The 22,952-nt window shown below is 57.0% G+C and overlaps 1 protein-coding gene across 1 annotated transcript in view; it reads right to left on the bottom strand.

The window, feature by feature from the left end:
* LOC119093010 (RNA pseudouridylate synthase domain-containing protein 2-like) overlaps positions 1 to 22,952 on the bottom strand; it is a gene marked incomplete at its 5' end in the record, with an annotated part of 88,295 nt that overhangs the window by 18,555 nt on the left and 46,788 nt on the right. Inside the window, 3 exon segments of the mRNA XM_037215903.1 lie at positions 5,865 to 5,973; positions 14,032 to 14,119; positions 17,527 to 17,627. Coding sequence (XP_037071798.1) covers positions 5,865 to 5,973; positions 14,032 to 14,119; positions 17,527 to 17,627 — 298 coding nt within the window.

Genomic DNA, 22,952 nt, shown 5'->3' on the forward strand with positions numbered 1-22,952 from the left:
CATACTAGAAGAGCTGTCTAGCATTACTAATCGATGCCAATCCCCACCGAGTAAACCTGACATAGGAGCTAGTTGCACAGCCTTGCTTCAGGTCGAGACATCAGCACAATGGCCGTCTTCCAGTGTCCTGCTAACAGCCTATTTTTGCAATCGCCGGAATTGGCGGGCATCCGGGAGGCATGCCTGCTCCTGCCGTGCGCTCGGAGCTGTTTAGTCCAGCGCGCGGCCCCTTAGTCAGGAGCGCACGCGGCCGCCCATTAGCTTCACTACGCGGCTGCGGCCACCAGCGATACGCCGCGTTGCATTCCGCGACAGTCGATAGCTCTGCCCGGTATGACGAGGGATTGAAGAGCTATACCGCTCTCAAGGTCTCAACATTGCGGGGCTCATCGAACAGCACCGCGCACCGGGTGCAGTGACCGCACCGGTTCAGAGCGGCAGCCGGTCGCGACGAGTCAAAACAGCGCCGGCGGCGGGTCAAGGGTACCGTGCGCAATCAATATCACGCCGCACCGACAGCGGGGTCACGCCCGAGCCTGCCGCGACGTCACCGGGGAACGGCGGCGCCCGTGACTCCAGGGAGCCGTCGGCAAAACACGGCCGTCGCCGCGGCGCCGCTCGCAAAAACGCGCCCCGACGGCGGCCCCGAATCCCATCGTGCTGGACCACCCGCCGAGTGGTCCGGACCCGAGTGGTGCCGAGTGGTCCGGACCCGAGTGGTTCCGTCCACCCGCCCGAGTGGTCCGGACCCGAGTGGGGGCCGAGTGGTCCGGACCCGAGTGGCTGCCCGAGTGGTCCGGACCAGAGTGGTGCCGAGTGGTCGGGACCCGAGTGGTGTCGAGTGGTCCGGACCCGAGTGGTGCCGAGTGGTCGGGACCCGAGTGGTGCCGGACCACCCGCCGAGTGGGGCCGACACCAGGTGCGGCGCGAGGCACAGTAGGCTGGGAGGACCCTGCGATGAGGCCGGGCAAGCCGCGACAGAGCCGTGGAGTGTGTGTGGCGACGGGGTGGGCAGACGGAGAAGCGCCCACAGCAAGGCACCGTGTCCAGTAAACAGACGAACGACGAGTAAAAATACCTTTTTTCCTCAAGGTCTCCTTGAAAACAGCATACAATGACATTTATCTCTTCGGAATTTCGCAGAGTGGCATGTGGGGGTGCCAGCTTTGTCTCATTTCCAAACAGATTTACAGAGCCGCGCCACTGACGAGGTTAGAGAAAACAGCTCAGTCAGAGTGTGCCAACTGTTGGAGCTGTTCTGAAAACATCAGCCAAAATACACAGGTACTTCGGACAGCCCAACTGCCCGTGTAAGCCACACACACATAAACTAAAAGCAGCATAGGTATCGGCCGGTTCCAGAGATTTGCCACATGACACGCAAAATATGGTGATTTTAAAGTGGTTCGAAGCATGTTGCCAGACAATTTACCCTCAAAGAATTTCCCATGATCGTCTACGATCGATCATGATGTCTACATCATCATGATCAGACATGATGACAGACAGACATCATGACAGATGACAGACAGACATCATGATACGATCATGTCTGCAGCAAGGTCTTGCTGTAGACAGCAAATTCAGCCACGATGACCGCAGACGCATTCAACTACATTTTTCCTGCATGGTATTGAAGGAAGTGCTATACTTGTTATTCATTACACGCCACCGTCCAGCGTACTTTGCGCGGGCAGCTGCCGTGTCCTCTTCTCATCACATCATATCCTGATAAGATGCCAGAGCCCTGACACACATATTGAAATTGGATGTTCCAGCATACTATGAATGACAAATGGGGTGTGACTTGCCGTCGACGGAAAGAATTGCTGACCGCAACTTTCTTTTTTTGTAAAATGAAGAAACGAAATCACCATCATCTAACTCGGTGATTAAGTCAGTCATGCCGCTGCTACGCATACTCAAGCCAAAAAGACGCGGGCTATGTTTTCGCTACTTTGGGCGTACGCTTTTGAAAAAGAAAGTTTGCCAAAAAGCTTCGTTGGGGGTACGCTTTCGAAAAAGTTTGCCAAAGGAGTTTACCTTGCGTGCAGCGCCTCGCAGATGCTCGTCGAGCCGCTGTCGGATGCTGCGCTTCGCATCTCAAACTACACCGCAATCAGTGCCAGACGATGGCATGCCATTCAGCACTCTGAGACTGCGAAGGCTGGCCCAACACAGAGTCGTCGGGGTCCATCTCCATCAGTAACAGGCACCGGAAACTGAACGTCCAAACCATGCCGTCGAGGCCATTAATCTGAGCCCTGATTGGTGGAGCCGCCTGGTGACCGACCAGTCAACGGGCGGTGGTCCGGCTCGTGTCCATCTAGAAATAGGGCTCGCTTTCGATCTCCTCTATCTCTCCCTCCCACCTGAAATGGTCTACGGCGAAACATTCGCTTCTTCATCTTCATCCTTATCTCCGGCTGGAAGTGCCTTTGTCCCGTCCGCGCGTCGATACTTTCCGGGAGCAGTGGCGTGGCCAGGATTTTGCCCAGGAGGGGGCCGAATCCGGCGGCAGGGGCTCTTCCAGCCAACGGGTCCCTTTTTGTCGCTGGAGGTGTACAGTTTCTTTTTTATTTGGAATAGCATTTTAGGCTCGGGATCCTATTCTGATGTCCCTTGGGCCGTGTCTTTTTATGCTTTAGGTGCCTGAAAAGGCCAAGAAGTATTAAAGACTCGGGCCCAAAGGAGAGAGGGAGTTGCTGTCACCTCCAGTCAAGGATGTGGTCTCGTGTTCAATTGGGGAAGAAGGGGCGCTCCGGCTCCAATCTTTGGGAAGTGAGCAAAATCCGGGAAGCAGCCCGATCGCTGGCGTATTTTTGTGGGAAAGTTCAGTCATTTTTCCCTGTACGGCCGCCCCCACCCCACTCATTTTGGTGCATTTTGCGAAACCACGCCCCTGCCTCCAGGGGCCAAAGCTCCCCTTGGCTACGGCACTGTCCAGGGCCGTACTATTATCTTGAATAATTGCATACCATTATCATAATCATGATAAAGGCCATGCCTTTATCATAAATATATTACATCCTACATGGAGAAGACCTTCAGGCAACCGAGTACGTAAAACTGAGCAGACTAAGCATGTGGATATTCATAAACCCCTTTCTCAACTTCGTATGAAAATGAGCACAGTTTATCGATATCAATGCAACTAAAAAGGAATTCTAACGAGTCCCGAAATGCGTTTTCTTTAACGATTGACCACTCGTATCTTTATTTACTTGCACGACATTCGTCAAGTTTTCCGCTAGTGTTCAAATGACCGTTCAAACGCGATCCGAACATTCCCAGCGACAGCAACGGCCCGATCCTAGCATGAAGTCGATCCTGACTCTCCAGGCCTCGGGTCCTCTCCAGGCCCACGCCGACGTTCGCCCACACCGCCGCCGCGAAGTCGCATTTCCTCCTTCCGTCCATTGATTGGAAGAGAATACCGCCGCTGCAACTCCCAGCCCACCCGAGCGGCACGCATCGCTCCGAAAAGAAGACAGAAGACGCCATTGCCTGGGGCGGGTTCCGCATGCCGCCGGGGCAGAAAAGTATTGTACTGCACGGCCAGCATTCGTGTCGCCTGTCCGGGAACTGAACCCGATGAATGGGAGCGGTGCGTCAAGCCAGGCATCCCGCAAAGGCCTCTGTTTTCTCGCCTGAATTCGTTACGTAGAAATGAAGAAAAGCGGCGCGTACTCAGCGGCGAGCGCGTGTTCTCTGTGCAGTGAAATCCAGCCGTGGTAGCTGATATATGGAACGGTTCACGCGGTCCAAATAGCGTCTGAAGGCAGTCCAGTGGGGGCAGTCACGAGGGTGTACCGCTATTTCTCGAATTAACATTGCACTCCCCCCGTGCGCTTCGGCTTGAATCGAAGGGAGAATGAAATATTTGTTGTACTTTTCAGTCATAGTTATACCAAACGTATCCTATTTGGTCCATAACGCAAGCTTTTTTCGAAATTCTTCCGAGTAACCCAGAATTTGCACTTAAAATAACCCCACCGGCGGAAGAAATGCCGTTGAATTAAGCGCTCGCCACTATGTAATAGTAGAACTAAGTAGCAACAGTAAGTAGCACTAGTAAGTAGTGCTAGTACCAATAGAACTAATATCTTTTATTCGCTTTACTTTGTCGAATGCAGGTCTCATGTGACGTTCGCAACACACAGACTGATCAAAAGGTGTATGCAAAGAACGCTGTGAGAGCTCGAAACACACCTTTTGCAGAAAAGAACGCGCCCAAAAATGAGACTATGCTTATGCAAATTCAACGAACCGCCATACAATGAGTTTGATTCTTGCCCTAAGGCGAGTAGCAAGGCAGTGACTCTTCTCGAAGCGCACTTCGGCTTTGGGGAACATTGTCTACTTGAATGCTCAGTTCGTCGCAAGTGTGTGTTAAAAACGCAGGTAGCAGCCACATACTACGTGGTCCAGAACCTCACGTGTTGAAACCTTCACCAATGCAGCCTTTACTCAATGACTTATCATGTCCGTTTGCCAATCATAAGCATTCAATTCTATTGTCGCCATTCATACCCATAAATGAAGGAATGCATTATGACTGACACGATTTATATGCACTAATGTCTAGATCGTTAGTATGTTGACCTAATAACAAGTGTGTTTCTATCTTGAGCATACAAATTTTAATCAGGGCCGACGTGTCCCGCTTGCATATCCGCAGAGGCTACGACGAACATCTGACTTGAATGTCTTGTGTGCCACAAGATCGCTAATTCCAGGAACGAAATCTGGGGCTACAATGATTAAAAATAAGCGTACTGTTCTGCCGACACGTTCACCGCATCATAAAGAACAGAAAATTATCAAAATGCAATTACTTATTATATCAGCCGAACCAAAAGCAATAACCAAAGCTCATTTGCTTATTACATTGGCAGCCCCACAAGCAATAAGGAAGGTTCGTTTGCTCATTACATCAGCAACATCAAAGGCAATAATCAAGGTCCATTGGCATATTTTTTCAGCAGCACCAAAACCAATAATCGAATTTAACTTCTTAAATATATAATTAGCACCAAAAACATCCATTTACTCACTATATCTTCCGCGCTGCAGTGCCATCGGCGCCACTTAGGCCCTCCCAGTGGTATTATTGACATAAATGGTCACGAAGTGTCACCAGAGGGTTTTTGGAGATGTGCTCGAAAGTTGGCAGACCCTTTTTAAAATTTGCCTTTTTAGTAAACCGGCGATGCCCCAGGCCATCAAAGTGAGATGGCATTCAATCATGTGGGGAAGGGGGGGGGGGGGGGGCAGCGTGACTTTCGCCTCTACTGGGCACGTCTGTAGGCATCCAGGATCAAGATGCACTCGTACCACACTCATAAGACGTAGCATGGGTCACAATCAACACCCATCCTCGAAAATCAAAACCCGCCACGGCAACAGACTGACACAACAGGAATGTCAACAGGCATTTTACTTGGACTTCGTGAAGGTCAAAGGAGGTCTAAGAGCACTCCGTACACCGATCTTGAGGTGGCTTTGTTTGACCTTAGTTGACCAAGAGGTTATGACGTAAGTATCTCTAAATTTGACAGAAGTGAATGCACACACGGGCTTACATGAATTGTAAATTTGATGTCACCTGCTCTTTTATTTTTCCGATCTCGGCAGGGGGGGGGGGGGGTCAACGTCGCACTCAATCGTCCACCTACACATTCAGACCAATGATGACTGAATTCGGTGAAACTAAGGCGTTAGTCGTAGACAAGCTCATACCACGAAAATAGAAAAGCTTGGCTACATCCCGACTTCATAAAGCTAGCTGCACGCAAGTGATACTGTGTTCATGAGTCTAAGCTGCGCCCCCCCTATCGCCTCTGGTGCCCCTCTTCTCTCACCGCTGGTAAGGCGATCCAGCCGGTGGATGGTGCGCAGGTTCTTCAGTCCGTGCTCCTTGGCCAGGATGAAGACGACCGTGTTGTGTCTGTAGCGGCCGCACGGGTGCACCTGACCGGGGCAGACGAGCGACACCGGTCACACACGGCGGCACGCGCGCCGTCCCTGGTGCAGGGCACGGCCCACCGGCACCGGCGGCACGTGGAACCACGCGCGTCGCCGCTGGTGCCGGGCGCGGCCCACCGGCACCGGTGGCACGTGGAACCACGCGCACCGTCCTTGGTGCAGGGCACGGCCCACCGGCACCGATGACACGTGGAACCACGCGCGTCGCCGCTGGTGCCGGGACATGGGACCACACGCCCCACCGGCGGCACCCGAGGGCCGACACGACACCGGCCAGAGCTTCGGCGAGCGGGCTGCGGCTGCTCGGCACAAGGCACTCACACGCGCTGCAATCGGCTCAGCCAGTTACGACATACACATTCTGCGCAGGTGGGTGCAGGCAGCACGAATGGTGAAGAGTGCGCATCGCGCACTGCAGCGAACCGGGCGCACAGCACAGACGAGCGTCGCATCACACCCCATCACACTTCCAGGTCAACGAGGTCAAGTTGCATGCTCCCTGCATAGCCGGGGGTCGCACACAAGCCTATCGTGAGCACAGACCGAAGCGGTGGACCCCAGCCGCGACCCCGCCATCGGCAGACCTGCGGAGCTCCCGGACGGCTGCGGGCTCGACCACAGGCACTGGGACCGAGCAGGGCGTCGGGTCCCAGCCCGGGGCCGCGGGGCTCAGCCGGCCGTCGCGGGCCGACCGAGACCGACTCGAGCCGCGCCGGGCGACGTCGCAAGATTAACAAGGCGCCCGGGGAAATCCACTCGGGAAGGGGCTGGCTCGCTCCCCGGGCATCCGCGCGCCGAAGTTTTTGTTTGCTGCAGTTGACGAGCACAAAACGCTCCCAGCGCATTCTCGTTATTTGGACCGCTGTAGTGTTTTGTTTACCGGTTTTGATAAGTGGGTGAAGCTTACAGTAATTGCTTTTCCAGCATTGCTTTTTTACTGCCGCTTTGCAACGATGTATTCACAAAATACTGGTCTATTATAACGGACGCATTGTGACAAAAGCACCCAGGTTCTTCAAAGAACGAATATGCCACAAACTTGTAGGCCCCGAGGAGCAGCCATTTCTTATCGCGAATCCCTAGGGCGGGCCTGTAGATCAGCCGAGCCCACTGACTGAAGTCGACCCAGCCCACCGTCTCCGGCCGCGCAGGTCAGCTGCGCTGACTCCCAGACGCCCAAGCTCCCAGACTCCTAGACGCCCGGACTCCCCAACCCCCAAAGCTCCGGACTTCCAGACCCTCAGACTCCAAGACTCCTAGACTCCCAGACGCCCCGATCGTCTGCTCGCCACCCGCGCGCGGCCAGCCATTTCGCCGAAGGCGCCGCCGCCGGCCAAATACGTACTTGGCGATCATTTCACGCCTTGGCCATCACTTGAGTCGGGGTTTATGGTATTTTTCGCGCCGCGCGGCGTCTGCGGCGGGCCGCGGCCGCCCACCGGTATTCCAACCGACCGCCAACGGAATGCGTAAGGCCGCCGGCGGCCGGCGCCGAGCGAGCGGCGGGCTCGTCCACGCGGCGGGACAGTCCTAGGCGGGCGTGAGCTCGCACAGGACAGTCCCAGGCGGGCGTGAGCTCGCACGGGACGGTCCCACGCGGGCGCGAGCTCGCACGGGACAGTCCCAGGCGGACGTGAGCTCCCACAGGACAGTCCCAGGCCGACGGGACCTCGCACACGACAGTCCCAGGCGGGCGCGAGCTCGCACGGAACAGTCCCAGGCGGGAGCGAGCTCGCACAGGACAGTCCCAGGCGGGCATGACTCGCACGGGACAGTCCCCAGGCGGCGTGAGCTCGCACAGGACAGTCCCAGGCGGGCGTGAGCTCGCACGGGACGGTCCCAGGCGGACGGGACAATCCCACAGGACAGTCCCAGGCGGGCGCGAGCTCGCAAGGAGCAGTCCCAGGCGGGCGCGAGCTCGCAAGGAACAGTCCCAGGCGGGTGCGAGCTCACACGGGACAGTCCCAGGCGGGCGCGAGCTCGCACGGGACAGTCCCAGGCGGGCGTGAGCTCGCACGGGACAGTCCCAGGCGTCATTTGTCACTTGGACACGGTATTTAGCTTCGGATGTATGTGTGTCGAAACGTAGTTCTTTACAAAGCAAGCCTCCGCACACATCACGTATTGTAGTTCTGGTTTGGGAAGCACACACAAAAACGCCACGCCTTTGACTTCAGACGTGTTTTGACGAATATACCCGGAGCAGGCCTGGAAGCAGCGAGTTTTTCTTTTCGCTGCCAAATATGCGCGTAGACCATGTTAGTTCAAAAATGAAAGCGTCCGTTTAATTTCATTGATCATTAAAAGGACACTGTTCATATGGCAACAGCGACTTAACACCTCAGACAACGTACAGTTGGGCGGCACTGATAGAACTTCTGTAAATACGCAAGAAACATGTTTAAGGCATACATGCGGCCAGGCTTCAACCAAAGCATCCAGTCCTTTATATTTTGATTTTCTCGCCAATTATCACCGTTACTTTGCAACATGGAACAAATTCCAAAATCTTTCGGCTCCTTGCTGCCTCTTTCCTTCAACTTTACTTCGAAAAGTCGGGACCAAAACCGCGAAACATCCCTCCACAAAACCTACAGCCTCGCACACGATTAAGCTCAGAAGATGGGTCGGCGAAGCAGGACGCACACCCCAAGCTAACCCCGTACACATGCAAGTGTTATTGAAACATTTGCTCAGCCGCAAAGCCCTGCACTTTTTTTTCCAATGCCCCCTTCCATTAACTGATAACCAATTTCAGATTATCACTGACGCGCCTTTCGTGTTCTGAACCAATGTACAGATCGGCTGAATTAGACACGGATGTTAGCAGCAGCCTGTCACACCAGTACAACTGCGCCCAATTTCACGATTGGTTGCATTTGGAACGAGAATCAAATCACGCAAAGTGCGTCCCGGGACCCATGCAGCTAAGCTGAACGCTACCACAGATGACAAACGATGTCACAAGTCCACACACAGCACGCGACAGCACAGCGCCGTGCCCGAAATGTCCAGGAGCTGAAAACGTTCGTTTCCCTCGATATACTGCGGTTAACGACAACGTCCACATGCCACAGCAAGGCTACCCGGCAAACACTTCCGCGCGGTGGGTACAGCAAACGTGATAAGATAACAAGCCCCTATCTACAAGAACCCGACTACGGCCGCGGAATATCCGCAGCACTACTGGCATGCGGTTTACTCGGCAGTACCCACGTCTTACCTTCCGCTGGCGGCCAGGCATCAACGCACACGACAGCGAGCAAGCCCACGCCGAGGAGCCAGACCTCCCTCACCGTGTCGCGCCGAGGCGGCGGCGGCCGTGGTGGGAGACGGGCCGAGCCCCTCCCTCTCTCCTCTCCATCCATTACCTGCCCATATTCCGCGGCAAAGGACCGACGAGGGCGCTGACGAGCCCGCCCACGGCTCCCTGGGGTGCTGTGCGGCCGCGGAAGGACGCTGTGCTCGGGGCGGCGCCACAAACCAACGGCGAGCGTACCTACAGCTCGTGTCGAGACGGACCCGCGCAGAGCTCGACTCACCGGGTGTCGAGACAAACTCACGAAGAGCTCGACTCACCGGGCGTCGAGACGAACTCACGAAGAGCTCGACTCGCCGGGTGTCGAGACGAATCACGAAGAGATCGGCTAGCCGGGTGTCGAGACGAACTCACGAAGAGCTCGACTCGCCGGGTGTCGAGACGAATCACGAAGAGATCGGCTAGCCGGGTGTCGAGACAAACTCACGAAGAGCTCGACTCACCACGTTTCGAGACAGACCCGCACAGAGCTCGACCCATCGGGTGTCGAGACGAGCTCACGAAGAGCTCGACTCACCGGGTGTCCAGACGAACTCCCGAAGAGCTCGACTCAGCGGGTGTCGAGACGAACTCCCGAAGAGCTCGACTCACCGGGTGCCGAGACGAATCACGAAGAGATCGGCTAGCCAGGTGTCGAGACAAACTCACGAAGAGATCGACTCACCGGGTGTCGAGACAAACTCACGAAGAGCTCGACTCACCGGGTGTCGAGACGAACTCAAGAACTCCGCTCAGCGAGTGCTGAGACAGACCCGTGACGAGTATGGTCCACTTCCTGGTCGACTCACAACCGCGGCGCTCACGCGCGCACGAACTGTGACACTCGACAGCACCCTCAAATGCACGCACGTACCCATGCGCGCGCGCAAGTTACGGCGCGCGTCTCCTTTCAGAGAGGCGTGCAAAGCGGCCAGCGCTGAACACGATCGGCCGACTGAGACCCGTCTTCTGGGACCGACCCGCTGCGACTGACTGGGACCCGCCTTCTGGGACCGACCCGCTGGGATCGACTGGGACCCGCCTTCTGTGACCGACCCGCTGGGATCGACTGGGACCCGCCTTCTGGGACCGACCCGCTGAGATCGACTGGGAACCGCCTTCTGGGACCGACCCGCTGGGATGGGCTGGGACCCGCCTTCTGGGACCGACCCCCTGGGATCGACTGGGACCCGCCTTCTGGGAACGACCCGCTGGGATCGACTGGAACCGCCTTCGAGGTGAACCTCTTCATCCGTAAGCAACTCTTGGTTCGACAGATTACGCCTGCGATGCCTGACGTCTTTCAGGTGCGTTTGGAAATCTGTCGTTGGCATGCTTGAACAAACTGAACTAGGGGTGCGAAGAATGCGGCCAAATTCTAGCTGGCCAACGCGCCCTTTGATCGCTGATGACACCCTGAATCAGGAGTACAACTCAACCTGAATACCACACATTATTCGTTCGAGCCAAAAACCATCATTGTATTAATTATTATTTACGTCGAGCCAATGTATCGGCTGATATTCAACAGCGCTCGACATCTCACGTTCCTGAATGATTTCCCTGCTATTTTACGACGCCTGCCTAGCGCTAATGAAAAGAGGACTGGAGAGGCTACTTCGGCTCTTTGTGCGATCGTATCACGTCCCCCGAGACTGACCAAAGTCGGTGTGCTTGTTACACAGTCAGGGACAGGCACCGACACTGATTGGATTGCATCCAGCCTCTCCCCACAAAGGTCAAGCATGCCCTCCGACCCGAGACCGCCCCAAAATAGCCCGGAGCACATTGCGGAGCCAGGCGCGTCACTTGCCAATACCGCACACAACACAATGCATATCACGCGCCGGCCCGGAAGCGAGCGCCCTGTCGGGCGCGCGCGGCTGGCGCGGCGGCCACCGGGCCGGCCGGCTGCCAGCCGCGGTAGAGCGACCGGCAACAGGTGACCCTGCGGACAGCGCCGCGTCGACGTGCGGCAGCGGCGGGCCCTACCGCTCTCGTGCTCGGCCTCTGTGGGTGTCTGTTACCGCGCTCCTGTGCGGGCGAACACTCCCGCCTGCGAACATCGGATCTCGCGCGCGGGCGGGCGAGCCCAGCATGCCGAGCCGCACGCCTTCGGGCGGCCACTCGCGCCTAGAGGCGGCCGGGCATCGTCGCCGTCGTCGTCGTCGTCGTCGTCGTCGTCGTCGTCGCCGTCGTCGTCGTCGTCGTCGTCGTCGTCGTCGTCGTCGTCGGCGGCGGCGGCGGCGGCCCGCTGCCAGCAGACGCTTCCCACCAGCTGAGCGGCGGCCGGCGCGCGCCGCCGGCGGCCGGGTTCGGCAGCGGAGCGAGAGCGCGGCGCACTGCCAGCACCGGCGGGGCCCGGGCCGGCGGCGGCGACAGGCGGGCGTGGGCGGAGCGCGCCGCCGCCGTCCGACCCAGCTCCTGCGACGCCGGAATGCGGCCGACCGCCAACGCAAACAACAGGCGGGACGACGTTAACGGAGCGCCTGTTCTCCCCCGCCGACGGGGTCAGGACTGTGCTCTGCTGGACACGGCCGGTGGATGGCGCTCCCCCCCCCCCCCGCGGTCTGAGGCCGACCAACGGCGTCAGCCGCTGCTCTGCTGGACAGGCGGCGATTGAGGCGGCGGGCGGTCCCTGGGTCCGTCTCCCCACCAACAAATAGGCTCAGGACCTAGCGAGAAGGAGTCTATGACTGCAACCGACCTTTCTCCACCGTGCAGGAAAGCGTTCCTTCCGAATAAGGTTCGCTAAATGAACAAACCTCCATGATGCGACCCTAGTGCGACTCCCCGTCGCCACGGGCTGGGGCGGGGGTGGGGGCAGGCTTCACATGAATGAAGCGCACGCGATCATTGTCCGTGTGACCATGTCCCGCAAGGTCCATATGCTCGGCCACTTTCCACGAGAGAGCGGCCGAACCGACAAGCAACACTGGGACCTCAGGTGTCGCGAGGCAAGACTGACGATGTCTGTACAGCTGGGGTGGGCCTCTGAGCTCTGCGCCACCCCTGCCCCACGCAAACGGCTAGCCCGGATCGTTCAGCAGCCAGACAAGCGAGAGCAGGGCAAATCGACGGCCATCATTTATCTTGCCGGGCTGTTCCGGAAACCAGTTCAATCAGATGAGGACCGCATTCTCACACATGCATCAAACACTGGAAGATAAATGGACTGCGATACACCAATGGTTCACACAGGAGCAAGGTGGTGCGGGCCTGACTCGAAACGGCGGCAGGGCGGCACGCCAGACGAGAGCGCAGCTTAGCAGAAAAGCGGACAGCTAAAATCCGATGCAATATAGCATGTCGTGGAGAAAGTTTATCGCAAAACAAGTCCACGATGGGACAAACAATCTGTATTTATGAGAGAACAAATTCGTTGCGATGTGAGTGGGACCGGGAAGCCGCCGACAAAACTCTCCGAAACTGCGGGTTGAAGCAGCGCGCCAGGACGGTGATATGAACCCTACCGTGCATCACACGACGGAGAATTCCTGTGCTTGAACTTGAACAGACTTGAACCGACTACAATCCGGACTCCGCACTGGTACTCGGCCTCGTCCGATTGTCTAAGCATGGGGAGGGCAATCACACTCAGTATTTGTTGAGCCTGTTGACTGGAGTAACTCAAGAGCCGGCTTCTCAGAAAGAAGCAAGACTTGCCCGGTGGTCGTGAGCGGGCGCTGGTCGCACCGACGTCCTCGAAGGGTCCCGTTGGCGGCTCCTCATGGCTGCACGCCTCTCCGTGGTCGCCGTGTACGTCCCCTGCCCAGCTTACCGACCGGTCTGTCGAAGAGGCGTCTCCTCGCATCGCGGCCGAGACGGACTGGGCGGGCGGGGCCTCACCGCCGGCCCGAGACTCGGGCCGGAGCCCGTGCCGCCGGCGTCGCGGCCGATCCGGCCGGGATCAGCCTCCTCCGTCCCAGACGAGGGATGACGTGCGGCGGGCGGGCGGGGCGGGGCGGGGCGGGCCGGGCGGAAGCGGTGCGTTTCCGCTGGTGTCGGCGGTTCCGGCCGCCCGGGTCCGGTTCGGCGACAGGTCGGCGACGTCAGGCGTCCCGCTGTCGGGACCGCGCCGCTGCTACAGGGACGGCGGCGACTTCGCGCTGTCCGGCTCGGCGGCCATCGCCCGGCATCCAGCGGCTGGTGTTCTGCGCGCCGTTTAGTGCGGGCGGGGGGTGGGGCGGGTTACTGTTAGAGGTGAGGTACAGTGCTGGTCTCGGGCCTGTACTCACCGGCAGTGAACAGGGTTTATCCAGGACCACCAGCTCATCGGACAAGTGGATTATCTCCATAGGCCGGGAGAGCACGGGAGTCTCGTGTCTGCAACAACATCAGAGGGCTACTCGTCACGTGGCCCGGGTCACGTGACGCCCGCCAGGTGGCGCGCGGGTCGGGGAGGGCGGTCACACCAGCCCGGCGTCACACGTGCGCACTCTGAAGAAACAGAAAAGAGATGTCGACAGAAACAGACCGGACCTCCAGCGGCGGGAGTGGAGAGGGTTCTGCGGACGCGGCTCCACGGAGCCCCCATGCAGCGGTGGTGGCCGCGTCGCCACGAAGCCCCGTGCAAGCCCCATGCGCATGCGCACTTACCGTGGACCGTCGTGAACCGGCCGGCCCGCCCGAACGGCGGGGCGCGGCGCCCAGCGCCGCGCGCCGCCGCCTCCTCACCGCGCCCGCCGCGCATCTGAAAACGGATGGCGGTGCTCTCCGCCAGGCGGCCGGCCCCGGCCACTCACCGGTATCGACGAGGGCTTGTCGACTACAACGATATCCTCGTCGATATGGACCAGGGGCACGGGGTCGGCCGTGATGGGCACCTCGTGTCTGCAACATGTGCAGCGGAGTCGTGAGTCCGCGGTCAGGGGCTGAGGCGCTGCCGGGCGCCACGCGCCGGCCGGGACAGGCAGGACGGGCCGACAGAGTACGGAGCACGCCGGGTTAGACGACCGGCGCCGCGCGGACGCGGCGCGCTACCGTAAAAATCGGCTACCGGGCCGGGGAAAAGGTCAGTGGCGACTGGACACGGGCGACGGGCGACGGCAGGGCGGTGTCGCATGCGCAGACGGACACGCTGCGACGGCAGACTCGACCCCCAGCACGCTGGACTGTGCCGGCACGGCGCGACACTATTCGAGACCCGAGTGAGGGTTCGTCAAAGGTCACGCCACTCGGCGGGGTGTCATTACCATAGACACACAACTCGAACCGTTGCGGTGTACAGATTGCGCGGCTCTACTGTTTGAACACGGGACGCCGTCTGCGGCGCCACAGAGCACGCTAACGAAAGTGCCGGCCCACGACAGCAGAAGTCGAGGCAGCTCTACGACGTAACAGCTCGCGTCAGCACAACTTAGTCCGGTCCGCTCCGGGACCCACCTGGGACTTTCCGCCGCTCCGGGGAGGGGGGGGGGGGGGGGGGGGGGGGGCAGCTGGCCACGTCCGACATGCGACCGGCGCACTGGATGGCTGATAGCGGCAAATTATTGGCGCCCGAACGAAATGGCCCTGATGTATGGTGATGGCGTATCGCGTTCGCCATTGGCTCGGCGCTGCCGGCACGACGAACGTCACCGCCGGCCCGGTGCAGGTCACTGCTTTGCTCTCGATTCACGCCTCTCCCCTCGCCCTCCCTCCTGGATGCATCGGCAAGGTGTGGGAATGACGGGACGACCGGTCGCCGCGGCAACGCGTAGCGGCAGCTCTTTTTAGTGTTGAGCCATAAATTGTTCAGGTTGGCATGTGAGCTTATTGGCCCAGTATCAACTATCGTTATCCTGGCTTATCAAATCGAGGCTTAAGCTCAACACCAAACATCGAGGTTTGGAAATCTCTTAGATCAGAACGCAATATTTTTGTTAACGTGCTAGCACTTTCAGGAGCATATTAGCAAAGGTATTAGAAACCTCGGGAAAAATGGGTAAAATTGACACAAGACGGAAATGTCTTAAACTCCTTTCTTGTCGGCATTATGAAGTGAGCTAACGACCACCAATATACTAGGAGTTACTGCAGTACGGTTTTCGGACTCCATTGCACCGCCACAGTAATGCGATACAGTCCCGGAAAGTTGTTAAAGTTTCAGACGGAGAGATTGACCAGACTTCCGAGTTACTTGTCCCACAAGCCAACGCAAGCCAGATGCAGTTTCAGGGAGTGGTCCACGTTTGTATGGGGGTTTGAACTAACAAAGCCGTCTTGAAGATCATTCGGTTCAGTTTACAGCCCTGCCGTTCCTAAAGCCTAAACCCCTCTAGTTTTTCATCTACACGCCCGCGATGACATGCAGGCTATTTCGGGGAGACTACTTCAAGGTCGCCCTCACGTCCATGACGCCAGTATAACGTCATTCAAGTCCCGTCATTCCTTTAGTCATGCGGCGATAAAGCCCCCCAAAATAGAATTGTCGAGTCGTTCATTTACGGCGTTCGTAAGCACGATATCTAGATATAACCGGTTGTCAACTGGCTCTCAATCAATGTTGTGCAAGGCACGATGCCGTACCCAAGCAAAAACATACTAATCAGTACATTTATTTTACAGAAAAATATGTGGTCTAGAGCAGTCTTGTCCACTTAAAAGTATACCAACAGTTATAAGCGAGCATGTTCAATCATATCTGGTGCTTGGTTCAATATCTTCAAATGTGGAGCATTTTCTTTAGGATTGAGTAACAAACACCAGCAGGCAAATAGCCATAGCCTGTCTCCATTGACCCATTTGGCTACCAGGCTGATCTGATCTAAAGGAAACAAAGTGCATGTGGGTCCACTTAATAGCTGGCGACTCGCGGCAGTTGAGATAGTAATAGTAGAAGGAGGCTTGATAACTTAAAGAAGGCTTAGTAACCTAAAAGTTAATTTAAATAAATAAACACATCTTTACGTAACTTATTATTCAAACGGCAGGACCAAACGCCGTCCGAGGCTGTTAACGATACATGTAAGTAAAATGAAAGCCCGGAATAAATGGCTTCACCTGAAGTTTACGAAAAAACGTTTGGACAACTGATTGAAAGCTCGCTCTCCAGGACATCTGAAAGCCACGCCCAGTCTTTGGAACACCTGAACCCTCCCCTGGATTGCCGTGGCTGAAAGAACATGTAAGCGTCTTTTACCAGAGCTGGGGAAAGAACCAAAACATATAACCACCACTGAATAAACTGCACGAATATCTGGCCGTCCCTTGGCAAGGCATCGGCTCAAGGCAGCCGACGCCAAACATCCCAAGCATCAGCCAAAGGCGGATTTGATTCACGCAAACCAGTGGCCGGATCTATTTCCGGCGGGCCGGGCCGGTTTTACCACGCCACAAACCGATGTTCGGTATAGTTTGTCCCAATTTCCGGCTGTTCGGTCCACCACGCGGCGCCGCTCGCGCCACGAACGCCACGGAACCGCAGCTAACACCGACCCGCCCCGCCATTAATCCCACAAGAGGCCCGGCGCGCAATAAATCGCCGCCGGCCGTCCGCAGTAAAAACGCCCGGAGCACACGGGCGACGCCGCCGTCCACGCGGCGCGACCGCCACCCAACGGGGAAGGGGACCGGGCTGGGCCGGATGGGGAAGGGGAGGGGGTCCAGCCTCCCAGTCACGTCAGGCGGGCGCCGGTGCGGAACAGAGCTAGGCCAGCCCGGCAGCGGGCTGGTGTGACATAGCCTAAGGCTCAGCTTTGGTGTTCCGCGCAACTGACGCTGGCGGTCGTGTGATGTGCGCGATGAGAGGTTTGTCGCGGCGACGACAATGCAGAGATCAGGACCAGGAGCGGTGGACAGGAGATAATTTAGATTCAAGCTATGATGAATGAGCGTATGATAGGCGGTTGAAAGGCGGATTAGGAAATAAAACAGCGAGTTAAATTCATTTGTGTGGTAAGAGGATAAAAAGAAGAGGAGAAACAAGACAAAGGCAGTGAATTTTCGTGAATGAAAACTTTGCTGTGAAGATAAAAGAAAACCGTCGGGTTGGAAGGATGGATACAGATGCAGAACGCACCGGTCACTCTGCGCCTCCAACAGCACTAAAACAAAGAAGGATGCCCGAACAGCGGAAAGGGGCATGTTCGCCAAAGCAGTAACTGCGCAGGTCGGCACGACCGACGGCTCGGGGCGAGCCGCTAACAGTCACCCTCTGAATCGGCGCTCAATCGAATCTCCGATAGCGACGCGGTCGTGCCGGTCGGCGGAACGACGCGTGAGGACGGACGGACAGGCGGCGGCCGGCTGCCACTCACCTGTGCACCACATTGGCCAGCAGGTCGTTGTGCCGCAGCCGGTGGTCCACGTCCACCTTCTGGTAGTTGACGGTCAGCGTGCCCGCTCGGATGCAGCGCTCCTGGAACGGCCGGCAACGACATCACACTGCCGTCTAATACACAGCGCCCCTGGAACGGCAGGCAACGATATCCCACTGCCGTCTCATACGCAGCGCTCCTGGAACGGCAGGCAACGACATCACACTGCCGTCCAATACGCAGCGCTCCTGGAACGGCAGGCAACGACATCACACTGCCGTCTCATACACAGCGCTCCTGGCACGGTCAGGAGACGGCAAAATCCTGCCTCCCTTGCGCCGACCGCTTGCATGCTACGCTCCTAAGAAGGCCGGACAGAGGTATTCGGCTCAAGTCAGCAACGCACGTCAGTCATCAGTCATCAGTCATCAGTCCAAGAATTAATGGTCGTTCAGTTAGAACCCCGTTCGTTTCATCATCAATTGTATCGCCAGCATTAGCGTGCAGCCGCAGCAGTGAGCTATTCATTCTTAGACCGCGTTTCAACTTCAACATCATTGATGGCGTAGTAAATTTCATGCCGCTAATCAACCACTGGCTCGCGCCCAAGTGCATCAGAGTGCGGTATGTCGCTTGGCACTGGCTGCGAGGTCGAATGGATCCCTCCCAACGCTCGTTACGCTTCTCATTTGAAACGTAAGCACCGTGTCACGGCGATCAGGTAGACCGGCTTCAGCACCCATGGTTCGGCGCGGTGATCCCAGGTTGAACCCATGCTTTGGCTTGGTGAACCGCGACTCGGACACGCGGGCGCGTTGCGCTCTTTGTGTACTTTTGCCGTTCGTAAACATACGTGACAGGCGAAACCCCGGGAAACCATTCCGTTCTCAATGACGCCTTTCAGAAGGATTCCGCTTTTATCACCTCAGCGGGCCAGTTCCCTACGGGGAAAGTAATCAAAAATGGAAACTACCAGTGGGTAAAAGCGTAGCGCTCCAGGCCATCTACTCTGAAAGAAAATCCGCATCGTTGGCTGCACAGCGAATTTTCTATTGATGGGCTTAATTTAAGCTCCGTGGAGACTAGAAAAGCGTTCATTTCCTCCAGAATATCGACGCTAAATATACCCTGGAGGTTCAAAATGCACGGCGTTTCGCCGCAGTGTTCCCCACTGAATGCTCGAAAGGTAGGTAATGACATGCAAAAACAAAATCATTTGCTGTGAGAATAAACATTTCCAGCTGAAATATATCCACATATGACACTTAAGACCACAGCGATTAAACCACTGCCAGCATGCTTATCAAAATTCCACCTGGATGGATTCAGTGTGCGACAAGAAGCAACGTTCAGAAACATCTACGACATACACAGGGGTGTCTCCAAATCCAAACAAAAACCGCAAAATATCGACGCAAAAGTGCACAACTCTTCGTCACACTTACTCGTTCACAGTCATTTGATGTCCTTGGCGTCCAAAAGGGCCGTGGCCCGTTTATCATACCACGAACCAGACCACCACACACACACCGCGGCGCATCAGCAGGTGCCTGGTACTGCGGTACAGTCCACCGTCCCAGCGGCTGCCCGAGCGGTACTGCGGTACAATCCACCGTTAGCGGTGCCCCGGTACTGCGGTACAATCCAGTCCCGGCGGCTGCCCGAGCGGTACTGCGTACAGTCCACCGTCCGGCGCTGCCCGGCGGTACTGCGGTACAATCCACCGTCCCGGCGACTGCCCAAGCGGTACTGCGTACAATCCACCGTCCCGGCGGCTGCCCGAGCGGTACTGCGGTACAGTCCACCGTCCCGGCGGCTGCCCAACCGGTACTGCGGTACAACCTGCCGTCCCGGCGCCTACCCGAGCAGTACCGCGATACAATCCACCGTCCCGGCGGCTGCCCAACCGGTACTGCGGTACAACCTGCCGTCCCGGCGCCTACCCGAGCAGAACCGCGATACAATCCAGCGTCCCGGCGGCTGCCTGAGTGGTACTAAGGTACAGTCTATCGTCCCGGCGACTGTCCTGGCGGCACTGCGGCGCAGCATACCGCGCTGGGCGCTCGCTTCGCGAGCATCCGGCGGCCCGGGAGAGCAGTGTCGCGCCCCCAGTGACCTCTACGTGGGGCGTCCGGCTTACAGGCCGGTCGCCGGCGGGAGAATTCAATTCCTGCCGCCCGGCCGCCGTATGATTCCAATCGCAGAATTGGCGTCAGATCAGTTGGCGGTGGGACGGATTCGACGAACGGCGACACGGCCGTGCCAGGCCGCCGGCGGCGGTGCGTCCGGCCAGAGCCCACGCCGGCCGCCGAGCGGCGTCCGCAGGCGGGCCGCGCCGCGCCACGAGCGGCCGGGCCGACGACACGGCCGCCGGCGCCAACTGAAGCGGCCGTCGTGGCCAGCAGCCTGACAGGCTCGGCTGGTGTTGGCGTCCGCGATGTAGCAGCAGCAGTGTGTCATCAGTGTATACGGCGAAGTCCCCGTGGGGCTGGGATAGAGAGCCCCAAATCGTGCTACTGCACGCCTTAAAAATAGCAATATGATATCAGCAGGAAGGGCTTTGAGCGCCTAGTCTTTCGGTATTGTAATTTCACGGTTCTTATACCGACAGTTACCGACATTCAATATCTCTCTCGAGGTAATGGTTGAACGACGTTATCAAGCAAACACTGTCGATTTGTTCATGCTGGGGTCGTTTAGCCAGTACCTGCTGGCACGTAACAAGTCGATAGCGGCCAGCAATACAAGCTCGGACTCATAATACCAACATGGCAACCAAGTTACCACACAATAGATTAATTTCTTTTTCACTTTCTGTCGACACATCAGTATGGCAGGGGAAACCCACCGGCAACAACATCTAAATGCACGCATCTACCAAAGGCAAACGGTGCACAACGGACGCCAAGCTGCTGCATGCGGTGTGGTGGCCGGCACCGTGCATTGTGCACACCTGGCGCCCGCAACTTTGGATGACTCACAATATACTGGCTAGTACGGCGCAGTTTAGATCTCTACTGACCAAATATCCCACATTTCCGCTCACGCCTGTGTGAATCAACAGATTAAGACCTCATCTACACCCCATCCCCCATTTCCACCTGACATCCGAGACCGCATATCTTCCAGGGAGTTGATCGGGTCTCTGTGCGCCTACTAAACAGGGTCCCAGCCAGACATAGCAGATAGTAAGACAGGCGCAAAACGAAAGTAAACTAACCAGTGTGGTGCGTCTGATGACGAGTTTAGCGTGTGTAGTCACCACTGGAATGAAAGTAAGCTTATTATCCAGCTTGCTTCGCTACGAAATGAGCGAGTGTGCGATGAGGGCACGGTGATCAAAACATGCCTCCGCAAAATAAATCTTCAAGGCTAAGTGAAGGTTATGTGCATAAACACGGCACCTGGCCAGCGCAACGACCCCGTATGCCCGCTTGACCCAGATTGTGAGTCTTACATAATGCCTATTTGCTGGACCACCAGCCCACTGGAGTCCCCTAATTATTGCTGGACGCCAGCGCTCTTGCCCACATTAGCCCAAGCGATGCGCATGCGTGCACTCGACCTTGACCGTCCGTAGCTGCACGCATGGTGCCCGACACACCTGTGCTCGCCACCCATTCACTTCCGTTTATTCAACGCCGCCTATCCTTTCCACGATGCACTGCACGGACTGGCGCGACAACGAGAGCTGCGGCGCATGCGTGGTATGCGCACACTAGTCCACCTGTTGCGGGGGTCCGTGCTTTTCCAAGTTCCCTTATACGGCGCGCACTGGCCGCTTATCCAACACCAGGAGAGGACAGGGGGCGGGGGAAGGGCAGCGCGACCGATGGCGCCCAGCTCTCCGCTAAACAAACGCGCCTTAATCGCGCCGCCGCGGTGGACTGTTGGCGTGCAGTTCATAAACGCGGGCGGTCGGTGTGCTCAGCGGACAGGGCGACGCCGCCCCGTCACCTCATATTGCAGTTTACCGGCCGGCGCGCTGGAGAGGCCCGGTCAATATTGTCTGCGCGCTGATAGGTCCAATTGAGTGGCCGCGGCCGCACGGCGCCAATATGTGGCCGGTATGTCACAGCCGGCCGGCGCCGGGTGCGGCCGAACCGCCCGGGGCGCGCCTGGGTCACGCGAGAGGCATGGGTCAACCGACCCGACGCGGCAGCCGCGGGGTCCGCTCGTGCCGGGGCTTCACAGGCGAGACCCCGAACCCTGGTCGTAAATTAACGCAAATCAGGCGCTGGTCGACGCTGTGCACCCTATCATGGAAAAATAGCTTTGCTGGTGCCAGGGCCTATCCTCCACTGTTTCACATTGTGCAGTGTCGCAATCTTCGCCTCTGCCACCGATACCCATGCTTATGTCGCCATGCACTTCAAGAATCTATAAGTTTGCCGCCTCGCACGTCTTCATTCCGCTCGTCCTGTAGTGAGCTTGGGGCCCTCAGAGGAGGCATCTGGTTAGGGACACGCGGGTGGCTGCTTGGGCAGAAACCCACCTCAGATTTTAATCTAGCTTCAGGATTTATTTTGCACTTGGAAAAAGATGCGTTCAACTCATTTCTGACGTGGAGATGGTTGTCAGACGGCATAAATGCAAGCTGAACCTCGCCAACTAACGTGGTTTCGCCAACTTCGGTGGTCGGTTTATGAAGCTGCCAACTTTGGGCAGTTTCATAACTGAAGAGCTACAACTTCCACCGTGTTTAGTTTGTATGGCATGGCCGTCCGAGCCACGAACTAGTTTCTTAACTAGTTACTTTCGCCGACTCTGTCTATACACGAGAAGCCTGTAATCGTGCTGAAAATCTGAGAGAGACAAGTTGTACCTGTCGACGTCTCATCTTCTTTAATCATGCAATAAAAAAAAACAATATGTTGCTAGTTTTGCTTTATGAAACTCACCACTGCTGGCTGGCATGAACTGCCGGCACTGCGTCTCGCCAGTTAAGGCAAACGGCCTTGAAACACACCAGGCACCGCTTGCCATTCGCCATTCGGGAGGGAAGCACATCTATCTGTCCCCCTTGAAATTTCGGGACGCCCCACCATACCGACAAGAAGCCCCGGATGACCGGGAGAAAATGCTACATCAAGTCAAAAGGGGCGCCCTTTGGACAGGCCGCGGACAATACCTGGCCGCATGAGACCATGGATGGCCAAAAGCAGGCCCTTTTAATTAGCGAGGCCTCACATGACTCGGAGGAGGCTACCTCAGGCACCTACGAGGCCTAGGGAAAGCAGCAAGACCCACCAGCCCATGAGGAGGCCCCGACTGGAAAGACCAGAGGTCCCCACTAGATCAAGGGATGTTCGTCTCTATTGCATATAACTAAGAGACCCTTTTGAAAAACTGGACAAACTCCAAAGAATTCTTCTCGACAAGGTTGGCGAAAGGAAACCCCAGTTTGGTTTGCTCTCCTTGGAAAA

The sequence above is a fragment of the Pollicipes pollicipes genome, unplaced genomic scaffold, assembly GCF_011947565.3.
Source record: "Pollicipes pollicipes isolate AB1234 unplaced genomic scaffold, Ppol_2.1 Scaffold_3812;HRSCAF=4468_pilon_pilon_pilon, whole genome shotgun sequence".
Taxonomy (NCBI): Eukaryota; Metazoa; Arthropoda; class Thecostraca; order Pollicipedomorpha; family Pollicipedidae; genus Pollicipes; species Pollicipes pollicipes.